The 24,538-nt window shown below is 39.8% G+C and overlaps 1 protein-coding gene across 7 annotated transcripts in view; it reads left to right on the forward strand.

The window, feature by feature from the left end:
* The window catches only part of CTNND2 (catenin delta 2), an 804,920-nt gene that overhangs the window by 633,470 nt on the left and 146,912 nt on the right, over positions 1–24,538 (forward strand). For all 7 annotated transcript variants that reach the window (XM_080680431.1, XM_080680434.1, XM_080680433.1 and 4 more), the window contains one exon: positions 21,443–21,626. In XM_080680431.1, the coding sequence (XP_080536557.1) occupies positions 21,443–21,626 (184 nt within the window). The remainder of the gene's footprint in view (positions 1–21,442; positions 21,627–24,538) is intronic.

Here is a 24,538-nt window from a genome sequence, read left to right on the forward strand (position 1 = left end):
GGCCTCCAGCCCACAGCTACTCTTGGCATTGTGTCTCCCCTCTAACCATTCCCAATTTATTTATTTTTTACTTTACTAATTTCTTCTTAAAAAATTAAGTTTATTGGGGTGACATTGGTTAATAATATTATATAAGTTTCAAGTGTACAATTCTATAATTCATCATCTGCATAATGCATTGTATGTTCACCACCCAAACACTAGTCTTCTTCCATTACCTACTTCACCCTCTTCACCCTCTTCTATGTGCCCCATCCTTCCCCTCTGGTAACCACCATACTGTTGTCTATGTCTATGAATTTGTTTGCTTTGTTTCTTCATTTGTTGCTTTCTGTTTTATATCCCATGCATGAGTGAAATCATATGGTTTTTATCCTTTTCTGTCTAAATTATTTCACTTAGCATAATACTCTTAAGATCCATGAGGTTGTTGCAAATGGCAATATTTCATTAATTTATTTGCCTGAGTAGTATTCCATTGTATATATGTACCACATCTATATCCAGTCATTCATCGAAGGACATTTAGGTTGTATCCATGTCTTGGATACCATGAATAATGCTACAATGAACATAGGGGTACATATATCTTTATAAATAAATGTTTTCAGTTTGGGGGGTTGGTACCCAGGACAGGGATACCTGGGTCATATATAACCCAGTTTATTTTGCTGTTATCTGTTTTATGCAAATACTATTGAATCTTTGGGAGGGAGCACCCGCAGTAGAGTTGAAGGAGGTAAGTTGAGGGCAGTCTCCTGCATCAGAGTTTTGAGGGCATCTGTGGGCTGTACAGGAATAAATTTACCTACATGTGGATGGGGAGGAAAGAGACTGAAGTTAAGGAAAATCTACTTAAAATACCAACTACCTTCCATTCGTCTCTCTCCTCTGAAAAATAAAAGGCACTAGCATGCACACACAAGCATGCACACCCACACATAGGTGTGCACAAGCTTACAGAGACATGTACACACACACATGTAAGCATGCCTGTGCCATGCAGGCACACACATGCCAACATGCACACATCCACGCAAGCATGCTTCCATACATCATTCAAGGAGCCCCTGGGTTTGTCGCACATTTATGTCCCTCACACAGCCCTGCCCGCCAGACGCAGGTCTTCATTAGAGCTGCTGTTCCTGGTTTGCTTTGAGTATCTGTTTCACACACTGGGCTGAGCATGAACCTCCACGGTGCTCTCACAGGCTTTGTAGTTCCCCTGCTGGTTGCCACTGCTCACCTGGGCACGGCGTGCACTGCTTTGCTGGTTGTCATGGTCTCACCTGCTGCTCCCTGGGCAAAGTGCCCTCACAGGTGTCTGCCCTGAGCCCCCAGGAGGCTGTGCTAGGAGGCCATTTGTGGCCCAGAGTGGGAAAATGGCCCACTGCCCTTTGCATTACAATTCGTTCTGGAGTCCCTGAACAGTGCTGCTTATGCCCCAGGCATTACAAAAATAGCTTTTTCCATCTTTCCCTGGTGCCTTTCTGGTTGCTGGGCTGGAGACATATTCAAGTCATGGCTCCCATTATGGCCCTTGAGGCCACGCTCCCCATTACTGCATCCTGCTCACGGTACCTGGCGGCTGGTTTTCACTCACTCACTCACGTCAGTTCTCTCCTTGGAGATTTCCTGCCCCATTTGTCAGTCACTGCCTAGCTCTCCTCCCTCTTCAGACACGCCACAGTGCACAGGGCAGGAGTTCTTCCCCAGAACTACATTCTGCGCCCACATACAAACAGCTTCTGCCAGCCATGTCTCCAGGCTAACAGGAGAGCTCAGTCCTGTCCCAGCTCAGCAGAGGACAGAAGTGTCAGCTCAGATGTGACCTGGCCTCCCCGCTGCACAGGAACTTTCTATGAGTCGCCCGTTTACATCTTTACAGGTGTGCACATTTCAGTTTGGTTCTCTGAGGAGTCAGCTCACTCTCCATGTGAACTGGACCAAAATGTCACCAAAATTAACTCGTTCAATTCCAGGTCAGGGCATATGCCCAAGGTGTGGAATTGATCCCCGGTAGGAAGCATGCAGGAGGCAACCGATCAATGTCTCTCATAATGATGCTTCTCTCTCTCTCTCTCCCCTTCCCTCTTCCTCTCTCTCTAAAATCAATAAAAACATATTTAAAGGAAAAAAGAAAGTCTGCCCAGATGAGACCTTGGGGACCAGTCTTGGTGAAGGGACTTGTGTTACCTGCCTGGGGGATTGGGGACATTGACAGATGGGCCCACCTCCTTGCAGGCACCAGGATGCAGAGGTCCCCTACTATGGCAGGCACATGAGCATCATTTATGCTCCAGTGTGTAAAATTTAAAAGTGAGTTCTCAACTAGTCACAGTTATCTTCTTTCTTTCGATGCTTAAATATTAAGTTAGAATTCTACCTGCACAATAAACATGTTACATTTTAAGCCCACATTATCCTACTTTCTTTGCTAGTAACATAATTAGTGCCCTATGCTCAGCCTTCTTTCCGTGGTCAATGTTCTAAGTTATTTCCTCCAGGAAGAGTCCTTAATTCATTATTCCCAGCAAGTGAAAGTGTCTCATTGTCACTACCCTTACATTCACATTATAGAGCAGAGATTTGATATTATCTCCCTGTGTTGTGAACATTAATCCATCAGCTCCTTGAGGCAGAGAGAGTGTCATAGTCATCTTTGTATCCATGATGCTTGCTTGACCCAGCACATAGTTGGAGCTCAATAAATCCCTCCTGGTTAATTCGTTGGAAACTCTATTCCAGTATCCCCCTTACTGACTGCATATCTACTAGTAAGTCTCAGACATACTCATCAGCTAATAACCACGGTTCTGTCTTCCTTTTTGTTTCCTGAGAGGAGGATTAGAACTGTGGAAGACTTGCTTGTCTTCACTGACTGCTCACTTGTCTCTGATTCATAGTGAGAACTTGCTGTGTGTCATCTAGGGTGGCAATCCGTTAACACTTCTGTAGGCAATACCAGGATACTATTGCAAGGATTCCAATGGCAATGGGAGATCTCGCTTCCAAGTCAAACAATAAAAACCCAGATTGAATTCTAGGCCAACTTTTGTGTTTTTCACTTCTTGTTTTTCTGCTTTATTCCCTTCACCACCACCTCTACAACTTCCACCACCACCACTACCACCTCCTCCACCATCACCACCACCATTACCAGTAGTTACTAGGAATTAATATGTTACCTTATATACATTTATCTGATATAAACAAAGTGACATAGTTTTCAAATTAATTTAAATATGGTTTCCTATAATTGGAATTGAGGATACTTCCATCAAATGATATGATTTTATCATCACAAACCAAAATTCATCCAAAGAAATAATTAGCAGTGCTGTCTTATTATTGTCATTAAGAACAACTCTGTATCAAAAATTACAAAGGGTTTTTCTGCAAAATATTTTTCAGAATTTAAGTGGATGATATAAACATCTCCACTGAATAGTAAACTTTATGTAGTTTAATGAGGGCGTATTGTATAACAGCTCTGAACAAAATTAAAAGAAATAATACCCCATAAAATCTCACTTCCCCTAAATATAATTTTGGTCTCCAGGAAATAATAAGGAAAAGCTGTTCTTAATCATTTACAATGCATAGATTTTGTACATATATTATGTGTATATTTTGATTAATTTTTCTTTATAAAACTTGAGTCTCAAATAAGTAGCACCTTAGATCCTTGAATAGATGAATTTTTAGCCTGATTTGGGATAAATAGAGGTGGTTAGAACAGTTAGTTATTGTGATACTTCAAGCTGGAAATGATGTGGCATTTTAAGCTAGAAATAATGAATCTGAGTCATGACAATAGAGACTAATTAAGATGGCACCAATCCTGAGTTCCCATTAGTGCAAGTTGGGCTTCACAGAGTGGTATGGAGAGGGGTAGAAATCACTTGCTCGGTAAGTAGGAGCTCATTCCATGAGAGCTCATCCTGCTTTTCAATCACATCCATGCAACTGCCCTCAACCTACAAACATAATACAATGGATATATTTAGTTAAGTGGCTGTCTAGCGCTCTATGCCCTTAGTCTCTGGCAACAGAGAGTAGAGTTTGCCATTGAAATAGTGTGTAAATGTTAATATCCCTTGTCAACAATGTATATGTCTGTTGGCTGCAGGTTTCCAAAGCCTGTTTACACATTCTATTTATAACTCTTGAAGTTTGCTCCCCGCAGGACACAAGGTAGGAGAATCATGTCAGTGGGAAGCTATAACAAAGACAGATGTCACTTGAATTTTAAAGAGAAGGATCGGTAATAGAAAACAAATGAATTAACAGATGCCATTAAAAAGTGAAAGGTTTGGGGGGGCTGGGTAAAAAAAAAGGTGAAGAGATTAAGCAAAAATAGTAATATATATATAATATAATATTATAATATTATATAATATTATATTATATATATATGAGAGGCCCGGTGCATAAATTCGGGTGGGGTCTGGCCAGTCTGGCCAGGGGGAGGGGACATGGGTGGTTGGCTGGCCTGCCTGCTGGTCGAACTCCTGGTCGAGGGGACAATTTGCATATTAGCCTTTTATTATAGGATATACACTGAGTGGCCAGATTATTATGCGTTCAGAGATCATCATAATCTGGCCTCTCAGTGTGTGTGTGTGTGTGTGTGTGTGTGTGTGTGTGTGTGTGTGTGTGTCTGACAATACACATAGTCATAGACAACAGTGTGATGATAGCCAGAGTGAAAGGGGGGTTGAGGTAAGTGGAAGAGGGCAAAAGGGGGATAAACGGGATGAAAAGAGACTTTGCTTTGGGCGATGGGCACATGGTACAGTATGCAGATGATGTTTTGTGGAGTTGTACACTTGAAACCTGTATGGTTTTGTTAAGCAATGTCACCCCAATAAACTCAATTTTATACTAGTGAAATAAAGGGATCAGTAGACTAAGGGTTACAAAAAATAAAGATTGAAAGTAAGAAAAATAAATAATGATTGTAGTCATTAATGCTAGTTCTGATGCCTTCTAAATTCTTCAGGGTCTTCACAAGTTTGCAACTTTTAGTAGCTTCATTTATGTGTTGAGTACCATGCATGGCCCAACTGGGAAATAAAATAGCAAAAAAATGTGAACTGGCTTTTCAGGAAACAGCATGCAAGCAGCTAATGTGCTTACAAGGAGTTTAAGTAAGAGCAAGGCTGATGGGAAGGAGACAGCATGTTTGGGCTTAGTGTCTAGAGATGAGCATGATTGCTGGCATGCAGTGCTGGGTGAGGCCACAAAACGGCCACTGCTGGTGACAGGGTCAGGACCTGGCTTTCAGCTTTCATGGAGAGCAGCTGGCAGGCTGCCTCACTCTTCATCCAGCCCTTCAGGTTCAGGAATGTGTATTGAGGAGCTATTTTAAAAAATCTTCAGAGCCAATGAGTTAATATGTATGCAAAACATTTAAAAACTCAGAGTAGGAGCCACTGTTAGGGAAAAAAAAAAGTGCATTAAGAACAAGCTAAATGTCCATTAGTATGCAATTAGATGAAAACACTGTATCAAAGAGAACACTACGAGGCATTAAAAATTAAGATGCAGCTAGACATTTGTTGATACCAAAATATATCCATGACAGACAAATGCAAAGAGCAAGGTAGCCAGCATGTGCTGTGGTTTATTTCTGTAAAGTGACACGTGATGGTATGGTAAGCATAGAGACGGACAGCAGCTTTTCCCCCAAATCTGATGATCTTTGGTGGATATCTTTTACCTTATTCTTTGTCCCTTTTTAATAGACTGATGACTTTCAGGTTGCCGTGTGTTAATGTATAATCAGAGAAGATACTATTATTATCTTAGAAAACTTTAAAATATGTACCAAACCATGCATTGGGGGGAGGGGAGGAGCTTAACTTAACAAATGATAACAATTAATTATAATATAAAAGCTAATTTATTTTATATGCTATATATTCACATGGATAAATTGCTCATTTCAAAAAAGAGGCACATTCTGAAATTTGGTTTGAGATAGACAAAGCATAGAAATTCCAAAGTGTTGGTGGAAAGACTCAATGACAGTTGCCTTCAATTCTCAGGAAATAATGTACTGTTTATACTAACCTAAGGGTTAGTCAGCACATGCAACAATATCTCTAAAAGTCACTTTATCCATTCTGTAATTTTACCGGAAGAAGTACTGTCAAATGTCACATAGCATTTGAATAAGCAAGATTGTCGCTTTTCCTAAATTGTTTTCTGAAAATCCTATTACCCTTTTCATTTTCCAGTCATAATAGAGGCTTTGTCATTACGCATGCTTTGCCACACTCCGGTTATGTTGCGACTGCCTTGATTCGGGAAATACCTAAAATAAGTGATTTTATTCCCTCATGTAGTTCGTTCTGCTTACAGTCCCTGAATGTATGCCATAATGATCAGCCGAATGACTCGTTTTTATTTGTCCTCAATCAACCCAATGATGGGCCTAAAACAGATGCTATTAAATGAGAACTGTGGCTAGGTTTTTCATTAACGACCGTAATAAAAGGAGAACTTGAACATTCAAATTACCTGTGAGATATACATATTTAAATAAAAACCTCAGCAACTAACAGAAGAGGCCCCAGCTCAGACTCAAAAGGAGCCCTGCTTCCCAAGGTTAACAGTTTGTGCAGCTGAACTTTTTATAGTGCTTTTCTTCTTTGTGCCAAACTGCCTTCTCCACTAGACTCTAGGTGTAGGTGTGCTTAGGACCAGCCCTGGGCATTCAGATCTCTATTTAAACTCTATTTCTGTGACTTTCATCCAGTCCTGCAGCTTTAAATACCATCTCAATGTGGAGGGCTCTAAATCTGTCTCTAATGCTGTGTTCCAGACTCATACCCCGGCTGCCTCTGGGCATCTCCGTTGGCTGTCTCCCTGGCACCTCAAAGTTCCCACATCCAAAACGGCAAGGCTCATTTCCCGCCAGGCCTCCTCACCTCTGTAGTTCAAGGCCAGAATGTCTCCATTTCCCCCCCACCCTACAGCTAGTCAATCGGCCTGGCCAAACATGGTGTGCCAGACTTGACCACTTCCATCTCTGCTGACCTGATTATTTCTCCCCTGGAATTCGGAAGGAGCCTTCTAATGGTCTGCTCATGCCTTACCTCATCTCAGACCATTTTTCTGCTGGAAGCTTCCAGACTGCTGTCTTTAAAAACTAGCTGTCCTTTTGGGGTGATGGAAGTGTATTAAAACTAGATAGACATGATGGTTGCGTATCATTGTGAATATATGAAGTGCCACTGATTTGTACATGTTAAAATGGTTAATTGCATATTATGCAAACTTCATCATAATTTAAAACAAAAGATTTTTAAAAGTTACTCTTGTAATTGGGTGACCAATTGGGAATTTGTCTTGCACTTTATTTCTTAGTGCTATGGATGCACCAGAAAGGAATGAAGCATTATAAAACACTAGGAGCCTGGTGCCTGAAATTCATGCACGGGTAGGGTCCCTAGGCGTGGCTGGAGATCAGGGCTGATTGGGGCCTTCCGGATGCCACCCCCTGGTGGTCAGCACATGTCATAGCGAGTGATCCAACTCCAGGTTGAACTCCTGAGGGGACACTTTGCATATTAGCCTTTTATATATGTAGATGTTATGACAGTTACCTGCTTAATGATATCCCACTGTCCTTAAAGATAAAACAGAAACTTTTTAGCATGTGCCCTCTGCTTACACACCCTATTCAGCATTTCAGAAGGACATATAGGGCACACTCAGCTAAGATTCTGGGAGGATTTAATGAAGGACCTTATTCCCAAAATGTGGGCAGAGCTAAAACACTGAGCCTGTGCAGTCAGGTGGCTGGTGACTGTCATCAGTGGAAACAGTGGAAGGACATGGTATTTCCAGAGCCTAGGAGATCAGGAGCCGTGGAGAGTGAGCATCAGCCCAACAGGTGTAACGGATGTGGCGCATCAGGACCAGAAACATCTCAGTTCTCTCCTCCTGTCCGCTCCTCTCCTACTGAATCCTTCATTGGCTGAATCCAACTGCAAGCTGGAGGGCTTGGGTGCCTGGCGGATTCAGCACAAGGGCATAGTTTTTTATCAAGAGCAATGAGAGTCCTCACTACATGGCATGAGACATCATAGTGTGGTAGATGTGGAGGTGGTAGGAAACAGCAAATCGAATGCCTTGGATTTATAATGGAACATCAGTTTTCCTATCTAGCCAACTAGAAACAAAAGCACAGGGGTTTCTCTTGAGTCTGAAGTTGGAAGAATGTGTACAATACACTCTCTTCTTGAAGTCATAGCTTCAAATATATAGTTCTTGCTGAAAATTCAGCTAAGCCTGGAGAGAGAGTGTGGAGTGCCCGTTGCATCATCCCAAATGCTATCTAGCCATACAGACCTTCTTTGCATTTTTCTAAATAGGATGTTCTCTCTGCCTTATTTGACTTTTACAGGAGCTTTTGGCATCCTGGTCTCTGTAGCCCCACTAAAGCTCCCAGGAGCTGGAGACCACCACTGTCCTTTTCTCACCACTGTCTCCCCAGCTGTGCAGAGGGACTGCACCAAAACTGCCCAGGGTTTGTGGACTTGAACCCTTGGGTGGCTTGCTCACACTAAGGCTGGGAAGCGTCCTGCTAAATAGTCCAAGTGTGTCTCCTGAATGGATGAATAATCAAATAAATGAACACCCAAAGGATTGAATGAAGTTGTTGGGTCATGATGACATGAAAGTATAAAGACCCTGTTATGAAGCTCACTAGTCACTTTGATCATAACAGATAGTTTTTCTGTGTTCATCAGAACAAGTCATGGTGGAAGAAGCTGACATTGATGAACACACTTAAATTCACCAGGGCTAGGATATAATAACTACCACTGGTTCTTCACTTTGGCTACTTAAAAAACACACCAAAATACTGGTGATAGGTCCCACTGCAGACCACTTACATCAGAATTTATAGTAATAGAGCCTGTGCAGAGGTATTTTTTCTTAATTTCTTAATTTCCCCATGACTGATAGGATGACTAAAATTCTAATATAAATGACGATTGCACAAATTATGAATAGCCTTTTGATTGTTGAGAAATGTACTTTTTATTCAATTAACATATTAGAGGGCATCTACTCTACTACTGGACCCATAGACATTAGCACTATCACCTGTTGCCTATTCATATCGGCAAGCCTTTGCTCTCTCTGGATGCCTCGGTGCCTCAGTCCCATGCCCTGGCTAATTCTCCTCATTCCTCAGGTTTCAACCAAAGACCCTTCTCCCATAGAGCCTTCTGTGATCCCCTCCCTTGGTGATCTTTTGTTACTGAATGTCATGGCACATCATCTCTGACAATTAATGGATTCTGTCATATACAACCCTATAGTGTAAGTCTTATCTTTCATCATACAAACACATGTTCTACCTCCCCAAGTAGATTCTTCTTAATTTACTACATATTACCCAGGTGCCTAGCAATACTTTGTTTTCATAGGCACTCACAAAATATCTGCTGAAAAATGAAAACCGTAAAAATGGCACAAGGAAAGGGAAGTTTCCCTAAATCTCTGATTTGGGTAGCAGATTAGTTTAGGGACTATGAGTGGAAAGAAAATACGTTTGGAGGAAAATATGCAAAACAAATGTTCGAACTTGGAGTTGTTATGAAAATGAAAGTCAGAAATATCAATTTGAAAATGATCAGCAGAGATTATAGTTGAGTCTTCATGTTCTTATCCACTATCATCATATTTTCCATGAAAAATAACCTCTGAATAGATTGTCTCTGAGAGACAAGATAATGTGGAGTGTGAGAACCTGTATTTATATCCCAGCTGTGTCTCTTATTTGTTACCAGTCCTCGAGAGATTTTGCAACCTCACTAAATCTTTAGTTATGAATCCGTAAAATGAAGTCAATAGCAGCACCTCTCTCCCAGGGTTGGGGTAAGGATTTAATAAAACAGTGCATGTGACATGGTGATGGCTCAATAAATGAGGGTTATGATCACCATTGGTATTACTATAGTGGAGCGACAGAATCAGACAATTTTGATTTAACTGAAAATAAGACCTAGTTTTAAAATTAGTGTGATAGCTAGAGGAAGCCTTCAGTTTTTAAATTACCCTGCATGTCAATCTGGTTTTTGTCCAGTATTTTCCAGGGAAGATTATAGCTGTATATTTTTTAGTATTTTATTGATTTCAGAAAGGAAGGGAGAGGGAGAGATAGAAACATCATGATGAGAGAGAATCATTAATTGGCTGCCTCCTGCACTCCTCAAACTGATGATCAAGCCCATAACCCAGGAATATGCCCTGAGCGCGAATTGAACTGTGACCTCCTGGTTCATAGGTTGACACTCAATGACTGAGCCATGTTGACTGGGCATAGCTGTATATTTTAATAGAGGTCAGCAGAATTAAGTGTTTGCAAGAAAAAATTATTTGTAAAAGTTGTTTCAAAACTTTGTTCTATTAACTCAGAATGTTCTTTGTTCTATTAACTCAAATGAGTTCTTGAAATGTCTCAAGCTACCTGACCTGAGGCTAAAGAGAAACTGGCAAAAGATGAAAAGCAGAACATTCTGTATTCATCTTTGCTGCTTCTAAGCACAGCCAGCCCATCAGCTCTCTCCAATTTTAAGTAGGAAGTTTATGTGCCTGACATTTGTCTGATTGTTCATATGCTCATGGTCAAACACTTGTCTGACCTTCATTTTCACCTGCACATGAAAAACCATTGTCCGAGTGGCTCAATTCTCTGTGCCTCAGTTTTCTCATCTGTAGAATGGAAGTGGTGGAAGGTTTACATGAGTTCATGCATGCAAGGTAATTAGCAGAGATCCCAATGTACAAGAATGCAAAAATGTTAGATAAGTTGGGCTGAGGTTTCTTTGTTGTTTGTTTTTTCCCAATGTGATCTTATTTTGGACACCCCATAGAAATTTGAGATCTTTGACCCAACAATTTTATTTGTTTGATTATTCGTCAATTCAGTCAGCACCATTTTTTAATCCTGACTAGGTGAGAGCTGAGTTAGAACTTCAGTCTCTGATTTCTGGCTGTCACTCTTTACTCTGCTGCCATGTCTTCATAAAGGCTGCTTTTTTTTTTTTTAGAGTTACAGGGACTAAGGGTACACTTTAAAATGGCCCTGGTATATAAAAGTGTCCCCAACTCTCTTCTTTTCAAGGATTCTAGTTAGGATACTCCCACAAATTCAATTTGAATCCTGATGTTAGTTCCCATAAGAGGAATAAGGAGGATCGGCTACCAACATTTGGAGAAAGAAATCCCCAAGATGATAGCCTTCCCTATCTTCACAGGGGTTACACAACAGGCCTCCTCACCAGAGGCCTATCCAGAGAGTTTACCATGAGAAGTGTGTGGGCTGTGAAACTTCTGGGTTATAGTACTTACTAGAGCTGCAAACAGCTCAGTAACCATTATTGCTCACATGAAGTTATGATCATGGTTAATGGATGCCCTGCAGGTTCGGGTGTTTGCCACGCTCTGCGTTTACCAAAGATGAAGTTAGCTATCGACTGATTTTTAGTAATTCATGTGGTTGGTTAACTGCCAGCTCCCTCAAAGGCCACCAGAAAAACCTGTAGATCGAGATAAGTTTATTACTTACTGAAGTATGGGAGAATGCTACCTTGAAAGAGGCAATGGTGATAGTGTTGAAAATTAGGCAGGGTTATTTATAAGGCCATGGGTCCTTGGCTGGATGATGTTAAGGTGGGTATTGCAACATAGGAAACAATTGGGATGGGGCAGAATTTAGAACATGCTAGCTTTGGACCCATGGTACAGTGAGGCAGGCATCTTGACTTGTGTTCTGATAAGCAAACTTACTTTTGGTAGGCGAACTAATTTATTCACAGTCTGAACTTCAGAGGCAGGTGTTTGCTGGAGCAAACAATTAGACTAGTCTGTCCCAGTATCATTTAACTCAGGGCCAGAAACTATGGTGGTTTTTTTCCTGCCATGCTTTTTTGTTTAAATCATCAGATAATTGGAATATTTGTCTTGGAATCTCTCTCTCTCTCTCTCTCTCTCTCTCTCTCTCTCTCTCTCTCTCTGCCTGTCATTTATGAAAAGGACAAACTTAGTTACTTTATTTAATAGATATAATTTGGGAGGCACAAAACTACCGAAAAACACAACCAAAATATAAGCATTCATTTTTGTTCGCACATATGAGAACATGACAGTTGTCAAATAAAAGGACATAATCTTTAACTGCAGTCACTTTTAGGAAGAATTTCCAGATGTTATAAAACTCAATCTGATGCTTTGGTGACATTTTTTTCAAGGTTCTGGAATACCCAAGGTCATTGAGGAAGGCTATAGTTTCAAGCAAACCCAACTTAATATTCCTGACTGTTGATCCCTGGGGAATTGAGAAATACAATATTCTATGATTCATTTATAATATGCTGTGATCAAACACGAACCCATGACTTTCACAGATGGTTACTATCAGACATTGACACCTCAGTAGGGGAGGGAAAAATGTTTTCCTCTTCCGCTCTTAGGTTCTCCAGCTGGGGTTCTGCTAGTTAGACAGGCAAGTGACAATTTATCACGAGAAACACAAACAGAATTTTATTCATACGTGCATTGTTCATACACATGGGGCACCCAGTGAAAGGGGACCCAAAGACATAGCTTGATTTAGGCTTGCATACCTTCTGAGACAAGCTATGGGAAGGTGACCAGAGAAGTATGATAAACAAGGGTTGTTTAGTAAGGTTGTTATTTAGATTTAAGTCGGAAGAGAGAGAGAGACGCCCTCCAAGTAGCTCAGTTGGTTGGAGCACTGTCCTATATAAAATGGCTGTGGGTTCCATCCCTGGTCAGGGCACATACACGCATCAACAAATGAGTGCATAAATAAGTGGAACAACACGTTGATGTTTCTCTCCCTCTTTCTGTCTCTCTCAAAGCAATCAATAAAAAAAATTTTTTAATGTAAATTTCCTTTATAAAAGGACAGCTCATGCCCTGTTTTTAGAGCTTTTCCTGCCTCTGTTGATGCTCATGGCCTTTAGCTCAAAATTATTCATAAACCAAAGAGGCATATTTTGGGATGGCATATTCTGATACCCTTCAAATGCAAAATAATTTTTGATACAATTTACTTTTCTAAAAATTACCATAGCACGAGCTTTCCCCTCTTAGGAACGGCGTTGTCTTATCCCAATTGAGACAAGCCTTGTTTCTCATAACTGGAATCTGGCCTGACAGATTGTATTGTAAGTATTTGAAAGAAAAAATCTAATGAAACCAGAATCTGCAGACTCCAACTTGGAATGGGACAGAGATAAGAGATACACTTGAGTTTTGATTCTTTCTTCAAAAAAAGTTAGTTATCATCTTTTGTCTATAAAATTATCCAGCTTTAAACTAAATTCACTCAGGCCCTGAAAACAGCAGTGAAGATAATTTTTTGAAGTACTAATCAAAAATGTAAGCGAAGATGAGCCTCTTGCTTATACTAGTCTGTACCAGTGAAATCTAAACTTCCGATGTATGCTGCCTCTGCCAAAACTTGAGTGTCAGAGTGCTGTGGGATCAGTTTTGGCTGTGGAACAAGGCAGCATCTCAACATTGATGGCTGTATCTTGCCACAAAGTTATGTAAAAATGTCAAGAATTAAAGTATCTCATGGAGGCCCAGGTAGACTTAATCAGCATAAACCAGAATTTGCTTGGTGTGTGTTAACAAAGATCAGACCTGCTTTCTAATATAAAGAACAGCTCACTCATCGCCCATTCTGGAGTTAACCAACTTCTGTCCGTATTTCTAGCAGGGTGACGGTTTGCAGGTATTGACTGTGAGGATCCAATTCTTCTCCAGCTTACCCCACACATTTACCAGCCCTACAGCACTTTCATAACCACCTCAGGGAGACTCTCAGTTTAGGAGGATCCAGTGAGTCCGGTTCTAAAAGATTACCCTTCATCTGAGTCCCAGGGTCTCTGCAGTTTCCTCTTCTGGAATATTCAAGCAGGAAACTTAGAGGTCATGTGTTCTGGGCAGCTCATCCCTGACACTCCTAAAAGAAAACTTGAGGAGTTTTGGACAAAGAACTACCCATTTTTACATTTTTAAACAGAGGTCTTAATTTAGATTTATTTTAAATTGGGTGGTGGGATCACTTATTGTCAAAGAATGGATTGCTCTTGAGAGAAAGTTTACAAATGCTTCAAATTTTAACATAGAATTTATTTTCCCCCCATACATGCTAGAAATACTGACATTCTATTAACAAAATTCATTAAGGCTCTATCACAATATTCATCATTCTATTAATCAGTGGAAGCAGAGTTCTTGGGATACCATGAGGAAAATAATTTCCTGAGCCCCTATAGGGGGGTGGGGTTATGAGGAAATCTTTATTGATTATGTAAAATTAAAGGAGTTTCCCCTCTAAGTCCCATCTCTGATTATGCTGCGATGGAAGAAGTCCAATCTTGTCTTCAGCAGGGTCATTGCCCATAGTTTCTGCTCCATATTAAAGTCCAGTCCAATCCAGCATCTGGATAGCTTAGCTTGTTTTCCCATGGGGCCCACATGGCCACATGGCTATGGAGAGAGAAAAGGTGTTCTCAACGTTTATCAACATTTTGGTAAACTTTAGCATCAAATCAAGATCACTTTTATTTTTAAATAAATGACAGTTTTATTTTTAAAAACATTAAATCAGTGTGGTTCTGAATCTTTCTGAAGTTTTCACAAAACAATCCTAATTTACAGTTGCACTTTGAGGGTCATGACTTCTCAGGGACAAGTTGGGAGTATTTATGTGATGTACTCAAGTATACACATGCCCACACACACATAAACACAGGTGCACACATGTGTGTGCACATAATACACATATGCACCCATTAATACACATGCACATATGCATGTGTGCATACTAGTGCTTACATACATGCTCACAAACACATGTACATGCATGCACACACTGCACATGCACACACATACACTTTGCATGAGTTCAGGATGTCATGGGCCCCCAGATTTTGATCAGCCACCCTCTACCTACCCATGACTCAGGGTGTGAATGGGTACAGATGGGGAAGGTAGTGATGGATCCCCCAAGTCCCATCCCATTCCCACCCCAACCAGGGCTAACCTTGACTTTAAAAAAAAATAAACTTGTTTGTCCCCATTCTTCTTCTTCTCTCCCTTCCCCAGGTGCACAAATTCTCACTGTCAGAATAAAATAAATGATATATTTGTTTAAAATAAATCTTCATATATACATTAAGTTAATTTTTAATTAATTTTAAAAATTTTGAAACATTCATTTAAAATTAATTCAGCCCAACTTTTCTTTTGGTTTGAGCTTTACCATGTTCAGGGATTTAATTTTAGGTCTAAAGATTAATAGCAACTGAGGGGGTCATAGGAAAGTCTTGCATAGCCACAGGCAGTGTTTGATTTTATCATGATTTAAGACTTGCAATTATTAAAATACTTCCTTTTGTCAATCTGAGTTTCTTTTTTCCATGATAGCCTACATCTCTTTTAGGAAAACCCCACAATCACCCTCTATTAAAACAAAGTAAAGAAGCCTATGAAAGTAATTAAGATTTTATTAAAGAAATTTTAATAAGCCAGTTATTGCTCATGAATATGGATAATCTCAAGAAAATGAGCCATCTTGTGCCTGAAATAATAATAAACTATATTTGAAATAGTTATTTAAATGTCTTCTCAACTAAACTTACTGTCAAAATTATATTAGGGAACAGTAATAATTTTATACTGATAAAGGAAAGCTATTGAATACATGTAATTTTGGGAAAGATGCAATAAAAACAATTTTATTAGAGATTATAATCTGGAAAATTTAGCGTATTTTCATCGGGTAAATTAAAATTTGTTAGTGATCATCAACTAAAATGCTAAAACATTGTTATGTTACTTTCATATAAAAATGAATGGGGTAGCTTGTTATAGCTGCTGAAAACCACTGTGAATTCAATTTACTCCAGTTTTTCCATAAATTAAATTTTTTGTATTGCTTCGGCTAATTTGAATTATGAGAGAGTTAATATAAGAAAATTACTCAAATGAAGCACTGGAGATAAGCCTTCTAATGCTGAACTGATTAATGTTTTTTAGTGATGTAAATTTTTTCTACGAGCTAAATGTAGAAGTTCTATAGAGTCAAAGGTTATAATTCCCTGGAATGACAGTTTTGTATTCTCATTTGGATTTATTATTTGTAACATTACATCTTGCATCTGCTATTTTATTCTTTCAAATTGTCACTTTGTTTGCTAGCGCTATGATACTTAACGAATGTTTGATGCTAGGAGCACATGCCATCCTATAAGGGCCATGTTATCCATTTACTAATTCTTACATTTATTTGGCATCTCTTTGGTGAGCACCTAGTGTGTGTCAGAGCATGTTCTATGTGCTGTATGTGTTCTGTATGCTGTGAACACTCGGACAGGGTCCTTGCTTTCATTTCATGGCTGGGACCTTGTGAGGAAGAACAGTGAGTGAGCGAATGACAGAAAATCAAAGAATGAAAAAGGAGAGGAAATATGCATTCGTGATGAGGTTTCTGCCGAAAATTAAAATAGGATATGTGATAGCAAGTGTCTGGGAAGGTAGTTTAGACTGATCCAGAAAAGTTTCTCTGAGTTTGGCACATTTAAAGGTGCCAGGTGAGCAGAAAGAAGGATCAACCTTGGAAAAGTCCTGGAGAAGGATGGTCCAGACAGAGAGCAGGAAGTCCAAGAGATCTGCCTTACAAATGAGCCTGTGTGCTCAAAGAGGAGAAGGAAGGCCATGATGGGCAGAGCAGAACGACTAGAGCTGCAGTAATGAAAGGCCATGAGGGCATTCACTAATGTGCCCACTGTATCCAACGAAGCAGCAGGTCCTCAATACGCATGGAATGCACAAATGGGTGAATGAAAGGATGTGATTGAAGATAAATTTAGAGAAAGGCCTGATCATGAAGCTACAGTTAGAGGTTTAATTCTATTTTAAGCATAACAGAATACTAGTACTTTAAGGGGATGTGTGGTACCCTAAGTAATGGTCCCCCAAGGATGTCCTAATTCTCAGATTTTGTGAATGTTTTCTTACGTAGCAAAAGGGACTTTGCACGTGGGATTAAGTGAAGGATCTTGAGATGGGGAGATTGTCCTGGTTATCCAGGTGGACTCAATGTCATCACAGTGTCATAATAGGATCAGAGTCAGAGAAGAAGTGATGTGGATGCTCAGGTCAAAGTGATGCCAGCCTCAAGCCAAGGAACCCAGGCAGCCCTTAGAAGCCTAAAAAGACAAGGGCACCCTCCCTTAATGCCTCCAGAGGAGCATAGTCCTACGATCCATTGGAGACGCAGACCTCTGGAAAGCTAAGATCATTAATCCGTGTTGTTTTGAGTCACTACGTTTGTGGAATGTTGTCACAGCAGCAGTGTAAAACTAATACAGGATCATTCCAACTCAAGGAAAGTGTTTAGCCATTTATAAATTTCAAACATAAAGAGGACACAGTTTTAAAAGTTAAATATCACTTGCAATCTAAGTTAACATTCATTTTAAATTTAGCTACAAAGTTGAGCTGGATCCTCCTTCCTGTGTCTTCTGTACTCTCAGGATAGACTTCAGTAAGAGGATAGGGGACTTGTAAGGAATGAGAGGACAAGTGGATCTAAGTTAGAATGAGGAGAAACTAGGGAATGAAAGTGTTGTGTGGGGAAGAATGGGCCCCACAGACAAAGGGAACAGAGGGGCGTGAGGGCAGGAGAAAGGAAAAAGGAGAGTGGGAGGTTGAGGAGGAAGGGAAGGGAAGGGACATTAACTACTGTTGCTGCATAACAAATTACCCCAAGTTGTAACAGCTTAAAACAACAAACATTAACCCCATACAGTCTGCGTGTCAGGAGTCCAGGAGCCGCAGATTTGGCTGGTTCTGGTTCAGGGCCCTCATGAGGCACAGCATCAGCTGAAGGCTGGCCGGGGCTGGAGGGGCCACATCCCTCATGTGGCTGTTGGCTGGAGGCCTCAGTTCTTCACCACTTGGGCCCATCCTTTGTGCTGCTTTTGGGTTCTCACAGCAAAACAACAGGCTTCCCCTCAAACAAGCCATTTGCGACAGCTCGGAGGATGCCTCAATACCTTTTCTATGACCTAATCTCAGAAGTCACTCACCGTCACCTCCACCATGTCTGTTGGTCAGAGTGAATCACTCATGGGGAGAAGGACTGGACTCCACCATTTGAAAGGAATGTCGGAAATGTTTTGGCATTTCAACCAACACAGAAGGAAGAGAAAGGAGTGAAGACAAATTTGAGCAAAATACCTGTTTCTCATTTGTTCACAAAGAATGTCTAAATATGTTCATTTTTGTCCACTAATCTTTCTCTGGCCAATACTAATGGTGTGTGTGTGTGTGTGTGTGTGTGTGTATGTGTGTGTGTGTTTCCCACCTTTGACTCCTGCCAGACATGTTGCCCGTTATCTCAAATGTCCCCTGAGGCTGCTGATTCTACACTCAAGCTTATTTCTGGTGCCCACATAATCTAATAAAAATTCCAAGTATTGAGGGCCCCCTGCAACTAGTTTGTTGAACTCCCCCCAAAAGAAATTCTGCCACATTACATGCACTTTGTCAAGTCCTCGTTCAAACAGAGGTGGTAAAGCTGTCCGTGATCAGAGATCCACCTGTAGTTCTCATAAGTTCAGGAAGCACTGTGGGCTGCAGATGGAAATTAAGCTGGAAAGTTTGAACTTATGGGTCAGGCATTCTGATGTGAGTTCATTGGGATGTGAAGCACAGATGGAGCCAGCCTGGAAGGTGGAATGAATGTGAACTAGGAAACATCTGTCCATGCACAATTCTGAATTAGGTTACACTAATTAATGAATTAATGAGAAAGGAAAGGCGAGAAAAGCCCAATAAAGAATTACCTTGGATCCCATCTTCTTTTCCATCTTTTCGCCTATGAGAGATATTAGGCCTTCATATATATATGAAGATATATATATCTTCTTTTCCCCTCTTCTGACCTCTTTTTTGATGGTTAGGAAATAGTAAAAATTGCTTTATTATCATAAAATCCCTTTACAATCATTTAAATTTCTTTCATGTAAAATTACAGAAGTCTCCCTTTTACTATTTAGTTTTTAGAGGGAGTATGTTTTTTAGCACAGCATATCAACCATAATTTAAAATGTTTGCAAACCTCAATTTTCATGTATTGGTATTTTCAGATCAGGACTTTGGGATGAAAGAAACTTCTGTTTTGTTTCTGTATGCTTGCATTGTATACTTAGAAGAACAGACGCAAACTCTTTAATGTGGTATTTTACAAAGTTATCCTCTAATTCTAGGGTAGATATTACTTTCATTTTAATGTGCTTGTTTAAAAATGAAAATCTAATTACTTTTAAAAAAAGAACATTTTTGTGAGACTGCAAATGAACAAAGGTAATCATTTTGATTACCCAGAATTTCATAAAACATTTCTCAATGGGATGAATAAAGAAACAGGTTCATATAGTATTTAAAACAAAATAAATATATGATAATATTTCTAGTATTTCAAATCAGTTCAAATCCAAATATATTTTTAAGCACCTTCTGTATACCATTGAGTATTTTTGTATAATCAATTTAGGATCTTACTAGCAATGCAAACATGCAACTCAGAAATTTAGAGAAAATATTGATGCTAAAGCAGAGGTGGCCAAATTTATCACGGTAAAAATCTTTCTATCATGGTAAATTATTTAGGCTTTGTGGGTCCTATGGTCTCTGTCCCTAATACTCAACTCTTCTCTTATAGGAAAAAAAAAGCAGCCATAGACAATTTATAAATGAACAGGCATGCCTGTGTTCTAATAAAACTTTATTTACAAAGAACAGGCAGGCAGGGATTGCCCTCAAGCCAGCCCCCTGTACTGAAGGATTGATTTGTACATACAGAGCACCATTTTGTTTCTTTACATTTACTTTAATCAAATCCCCAGCACATGTTACTTTGAAAGATAGATGGAAGAGTTTGTCTCTAAAGTCACAATTTTATAGAATTGATTTAAAACTGTTAGCTACGTTAGTTATTAACAATCTAACACTATTGACCTTCAGATTAGTATTAATATGCTTTGATAGGTCAATATGTGCAATGCAAGAAACTAGCAAAGCAAATTTCAGAAATAACTGTGGTCTATTCATTATGAGTAGAAAAAATACAATCGCATGTTTAAAATTATTGAAAACTTATTAAACAAGTAAGTTCGAAGATGTGTTTCTCAGGACAACTGTGCTGTTTCCCCCCAATATCTGCAATGATGATGTCTATTTATGTTAGTCTTGAGAGAGAATGCAATCTTTTTTATAGTAAAATGGAGTAGCACTTTCACTTTCTTTTCCCTTTATGTGTACTGTTTGAACAACAAAAAGAATAATTATTTTAAAAGCATTTTCAAGTGATATTATTATATGTATATTCAATACTTATGGCCTTTCTAAGATTAATGCCATTTTAAAGTCTCTTTTAAAAATATCTAGAAACCTGAAACATTTCATCTGTTCTAAAAATGTTTTATTTTGCTCTGCCTGCATTATTACTGTTATACTCTATCCTTGGAAGACATGCCCTACAGCTCTCATTATTGCTATACAAGAAAGAACAATCTGTAGCTCTTCCTTAAGCACTGCTTTCAGGGAAAAGCTGACAAAACTGTCACAAGTGACAGGAAACTTAGATTTCTTGGTGAGCCTTTCGTCATCAGACCTGATGCTGGATTCTCATAAGGTCATGCAATGGTGGCTGGTTCTCCATGGACACTAAGTGAATCAGACAGACCACATGTGCATACAGAGGTCTTGGAGAAGACTAACATGCCCTGGAAATCTGATTCAGACAACTTTCACTGCTCTTTGGTCTTGGTTAGAATTTGGGTACTTGGGTCCCTTCTATTAATAGTGAAATGGAAGCCTGATTGGTATCCTCAAGTCAATCAAATCTCTCAACCTTTTAGCCTCCCTGATGGAACAAAGTTAATCATGTCACAGTTCCTCTGCCCACTTGTCAGATAGTCATAGCACTCTTTTTTGAAAAATATTTTTTATTGATTTCAGAGAGGAAGGGAGAGGGAGAGAGAAATAGAAACATCAGTGATGAGAGAGAATCATTGATTGCTGCTTCCTGCATGCCCCACACTGGGGATTAAGCTCACAACCTGATATGTGCCCTGACCAGGAATCGAACCATGACCTCCTGGTTCATAGATCAGTGCTCAACCACCGAGCCACACTGGCCGGGCCACAGCACTCTTTTAATGGGTTCACATAGATGTTCTAAAATTAAAGGTGCACTCTAGGACACACTACCTTAACCCTCTGCTCATGCTGTTAACCTGGTTAGGGAGAATGGTTTTGAGATGAGAGAAAACAGTGGCCATCCAAAAGCTCTGTGTCTCTCTTGCAGGAGTCCTTTGGAATCTCTCGTCTTGTGATGCCCTCAAAATGCCAATCATCCAGGACACCCTGGCAGTATTGACCAATGCCGTGATCATCCCCCACTCGGGCTGGGAAAATTCACCCCTTCAGGACGACCGAAAAATACAGCTGCATTCCTCACAGGTGCTGCGAAATGCCACGGGATGCCTAAGGTGAGTCCCATGTCACTGCCGCCTCCTGCTGTCATCATACACGTTCACTGTTCCTATAACTTTAATTGCTGTTTTACTAAAGATCAAAGTGTCTGAAAGGATGACTGCTGATATAACAATGGAGTACAAGAAGTTAGTAAAAACATTTCTAGTGAGGTACTGATGAGGTGTCAGTATCTCCCGCTGTCCTGTACCTACACCAGTATTCAACTTGTTTATCATGTTTTCTGAGGTCTTGGGCAAAAAAAAAAAAAAAAAAAAAAAAAACATTTTCATTTCAACCAAAAATAGTTCATTTTCTCTGGAAAACAGTACTTTCCAGTGATTTCCCATATTATGACATATGCACATAGGATAACCAGGCAGGTCAGCTGGTGGTTGGGGGAGAGTCCATGACCTATACATAAGGATCTAGTTGATTGTTGCTAGTAGTTATTTTTAATTTTCTTTGTGATTGAAAGAACCTATAATTCTTAGAATAGCTATCTAATAAGGCCTATTGTATGAATTTTTTAATAATAAAAGTAGTAAATGTATTGTAATTTTCTCCCAATGCATTTTTATAAAAAATCATTTCCCAGAAATCTCTTGAGATATCTTTGAATCATCCTTATGTTTTGCTTAATTTTTGCTCTTAGAAAAGAATGTAATAATCAAGTTCTTCCAAACTCTAGAAACTGTGCTCCCAAGGATGTTGCATTGTGGACCAGAGTTGGAATTCTCTGCTGGATAAGATTGATGATGGGGCGGGGCAAAACGTGACTTAAAATATCTAGTCAAATAATCTATATTTCAAAAGTAAAACGTGCAGGATTGCTTTTGCTGGGCTGGCTCAAAGCTGCCATTTCTCCTACAGTTGATTGGTTTCTAGGTGCAAAAACCCGTCTCTATTGAGAAGGAACAAAATCACCTTGGTGACATTAATAATAATTACCTCATGAATATTTATAACAGTGCTCTTAGCCTCCAGTCTTGAAGAGGGGCGTGTGTGCTTGTGTGAAATGTGCATGCATAGAGGGAGATAAAGAGAGTCTGCCTCCATAAACATCGACATGCATTCATGGGCAGGAATAGGAAATCCTCTAGCGCTTTTTCTTTTCCTCAAGGTCACAAAATAATGATCTTTTGACGCGGTTTCTTTGGATAGGCTCCATCAAAAGCCAAATGTACAGTTCTCCAAACTCCCCTGTTGAGCCATCTATTTTATAACTTCTTAAAGTCTATTATCATCCTGAAAACTCCTGTGGCAGCATAAGAAATAAAACTCTCCCAAAGCTAAAACTGTAGGCATTTCTGACCCTTTATACCTGATTTGGCTATTTCAGTTATTTGCAACTATTAAAGTAATTTTTTCCTTCAGAGCATTCCTGACTTGTAGACTCGTCATCATTCCTAACGAAGATCACAGAAATGCCTCAGAATCAATTGTAGAAGTATAGTCAGCAAAGACCTGGTTAGCGCCATCAGTTAAAATTCTCCCTGAATAATATAGCAACATAATATTCATGATGGTTGAGATACTGATGTAGATCACCGCCAATTTGAGTGTACATTCAACACTGTTCAATGAAAACTCAGATGGTGAGCTAGACCAATGTGGGTTCAAGGATCCCTTTTGTAGCTGATCTGGCTGAGCTTAGGGTCTGGGATGTGACCTAGAGCAAAGAGGTCAGAATGGGATGCCTGTCCATTCATCTCTGTTCATGCACACAGGTGCTGCTTCTGCTACGGGCCAGGAGTGACCACATCATAGGGAGCAAAAAATGAGGACATCTGACTTAGATAAGAGTTTCCTATGACCACATTGACTTTCCTTAGTGTGGATGCAACCAGGTTTAGGGTTTTCCTACTTTTCTGAGTTTATCATGTGAGCAACAAAGCCAAACTCATCAGTGTATGGTGAATATTTCATTTCCCCCTGAATTTAATTTCTGCCCTTCTACAGAAAGAAATGTAATTTCTCTTCTCTTATTTGAATGTGTTTATGAATCCTTCCACATTGATAAGCATGGTGGACAAAGAGGGGAAGAAAACAGCCCTGGTAAAGGGCTACAATTAATTTATCAAATTAAGACTCAGTAAATGAAAGGTTTCAATAAATTTCTACTATTATTTGCTACCTACTTAGAACCAATGTTGGCAACACACCAAAACAGTCGCAAATTTTTATAGCTTGATGGAAAATTCTAGATTTCAGTATATGCGGTATTTACATTCTTCATTTTTCAAACAAAACTCAGAATTTATTTACATTAAAGAAATTTCTTTTTCTGCTGCTCCTGCCTTTCAACATCCTATCTGTAAGCATTTGCTGAGTCCCTGCCGTGTGCCCAGGGGGGACCAGAGAGGCAGAGATAAACATAGAAGTCCCAGCCTTTTAGAAACTCATAATCTACTGCAAGAAAATGTCACCCATGCAATAAACCCTAGTGTAATATCTTAGGATAGTTGGGAAGGAAAGGCTGGGGAAAGGGTGATGAACTTAGCCAGAGTGGTCAAAAAGTCTTCAAGAATCAGGGGTGTTGGGGCCAAACAGAGAAAGGACTTCATCAGTCAATGCAGTGGATGAGCACTGTGCCCAGAAAGAGTGACAGGCATTCCTCCTTTTTTATAGCAATGTAGTATTCCATTGTGTAGATGTACCACAGTATTCTAATCCACTCATCTGCTGATGGGCATTTAGGCTGTTTCCAAATCTTAGCTATGGTGAATTGTGCTGCTATGAACATAGGGGTGCATATATCCTTTCTGATTGGTGTTTCTAGTTTCTTGGGATATATTCCTAGAAGTGGGATTACTGGGTCAAATGGCAGTTCCATTTTTAGTTTTTTGAGGAAACTCCATACTGTTCTCCACAGTGGCTGCACCAGTCTGCATTCCCACCAGCAGTGCAAGAGGGTTCCTTTGTCTCT

The sequence above is a fragment of the Plecotus auritus genome, assembly GCF_963455305.1.
Source record: "Plecotus auritus genome assembly, chromosome: 7".
Lineage (NCBI taxonomy): Eukaryota > Metazoa > Chordata > Mammalia > Chiroptera > Vespertilionidae > Plecotus > Plecotus auritus.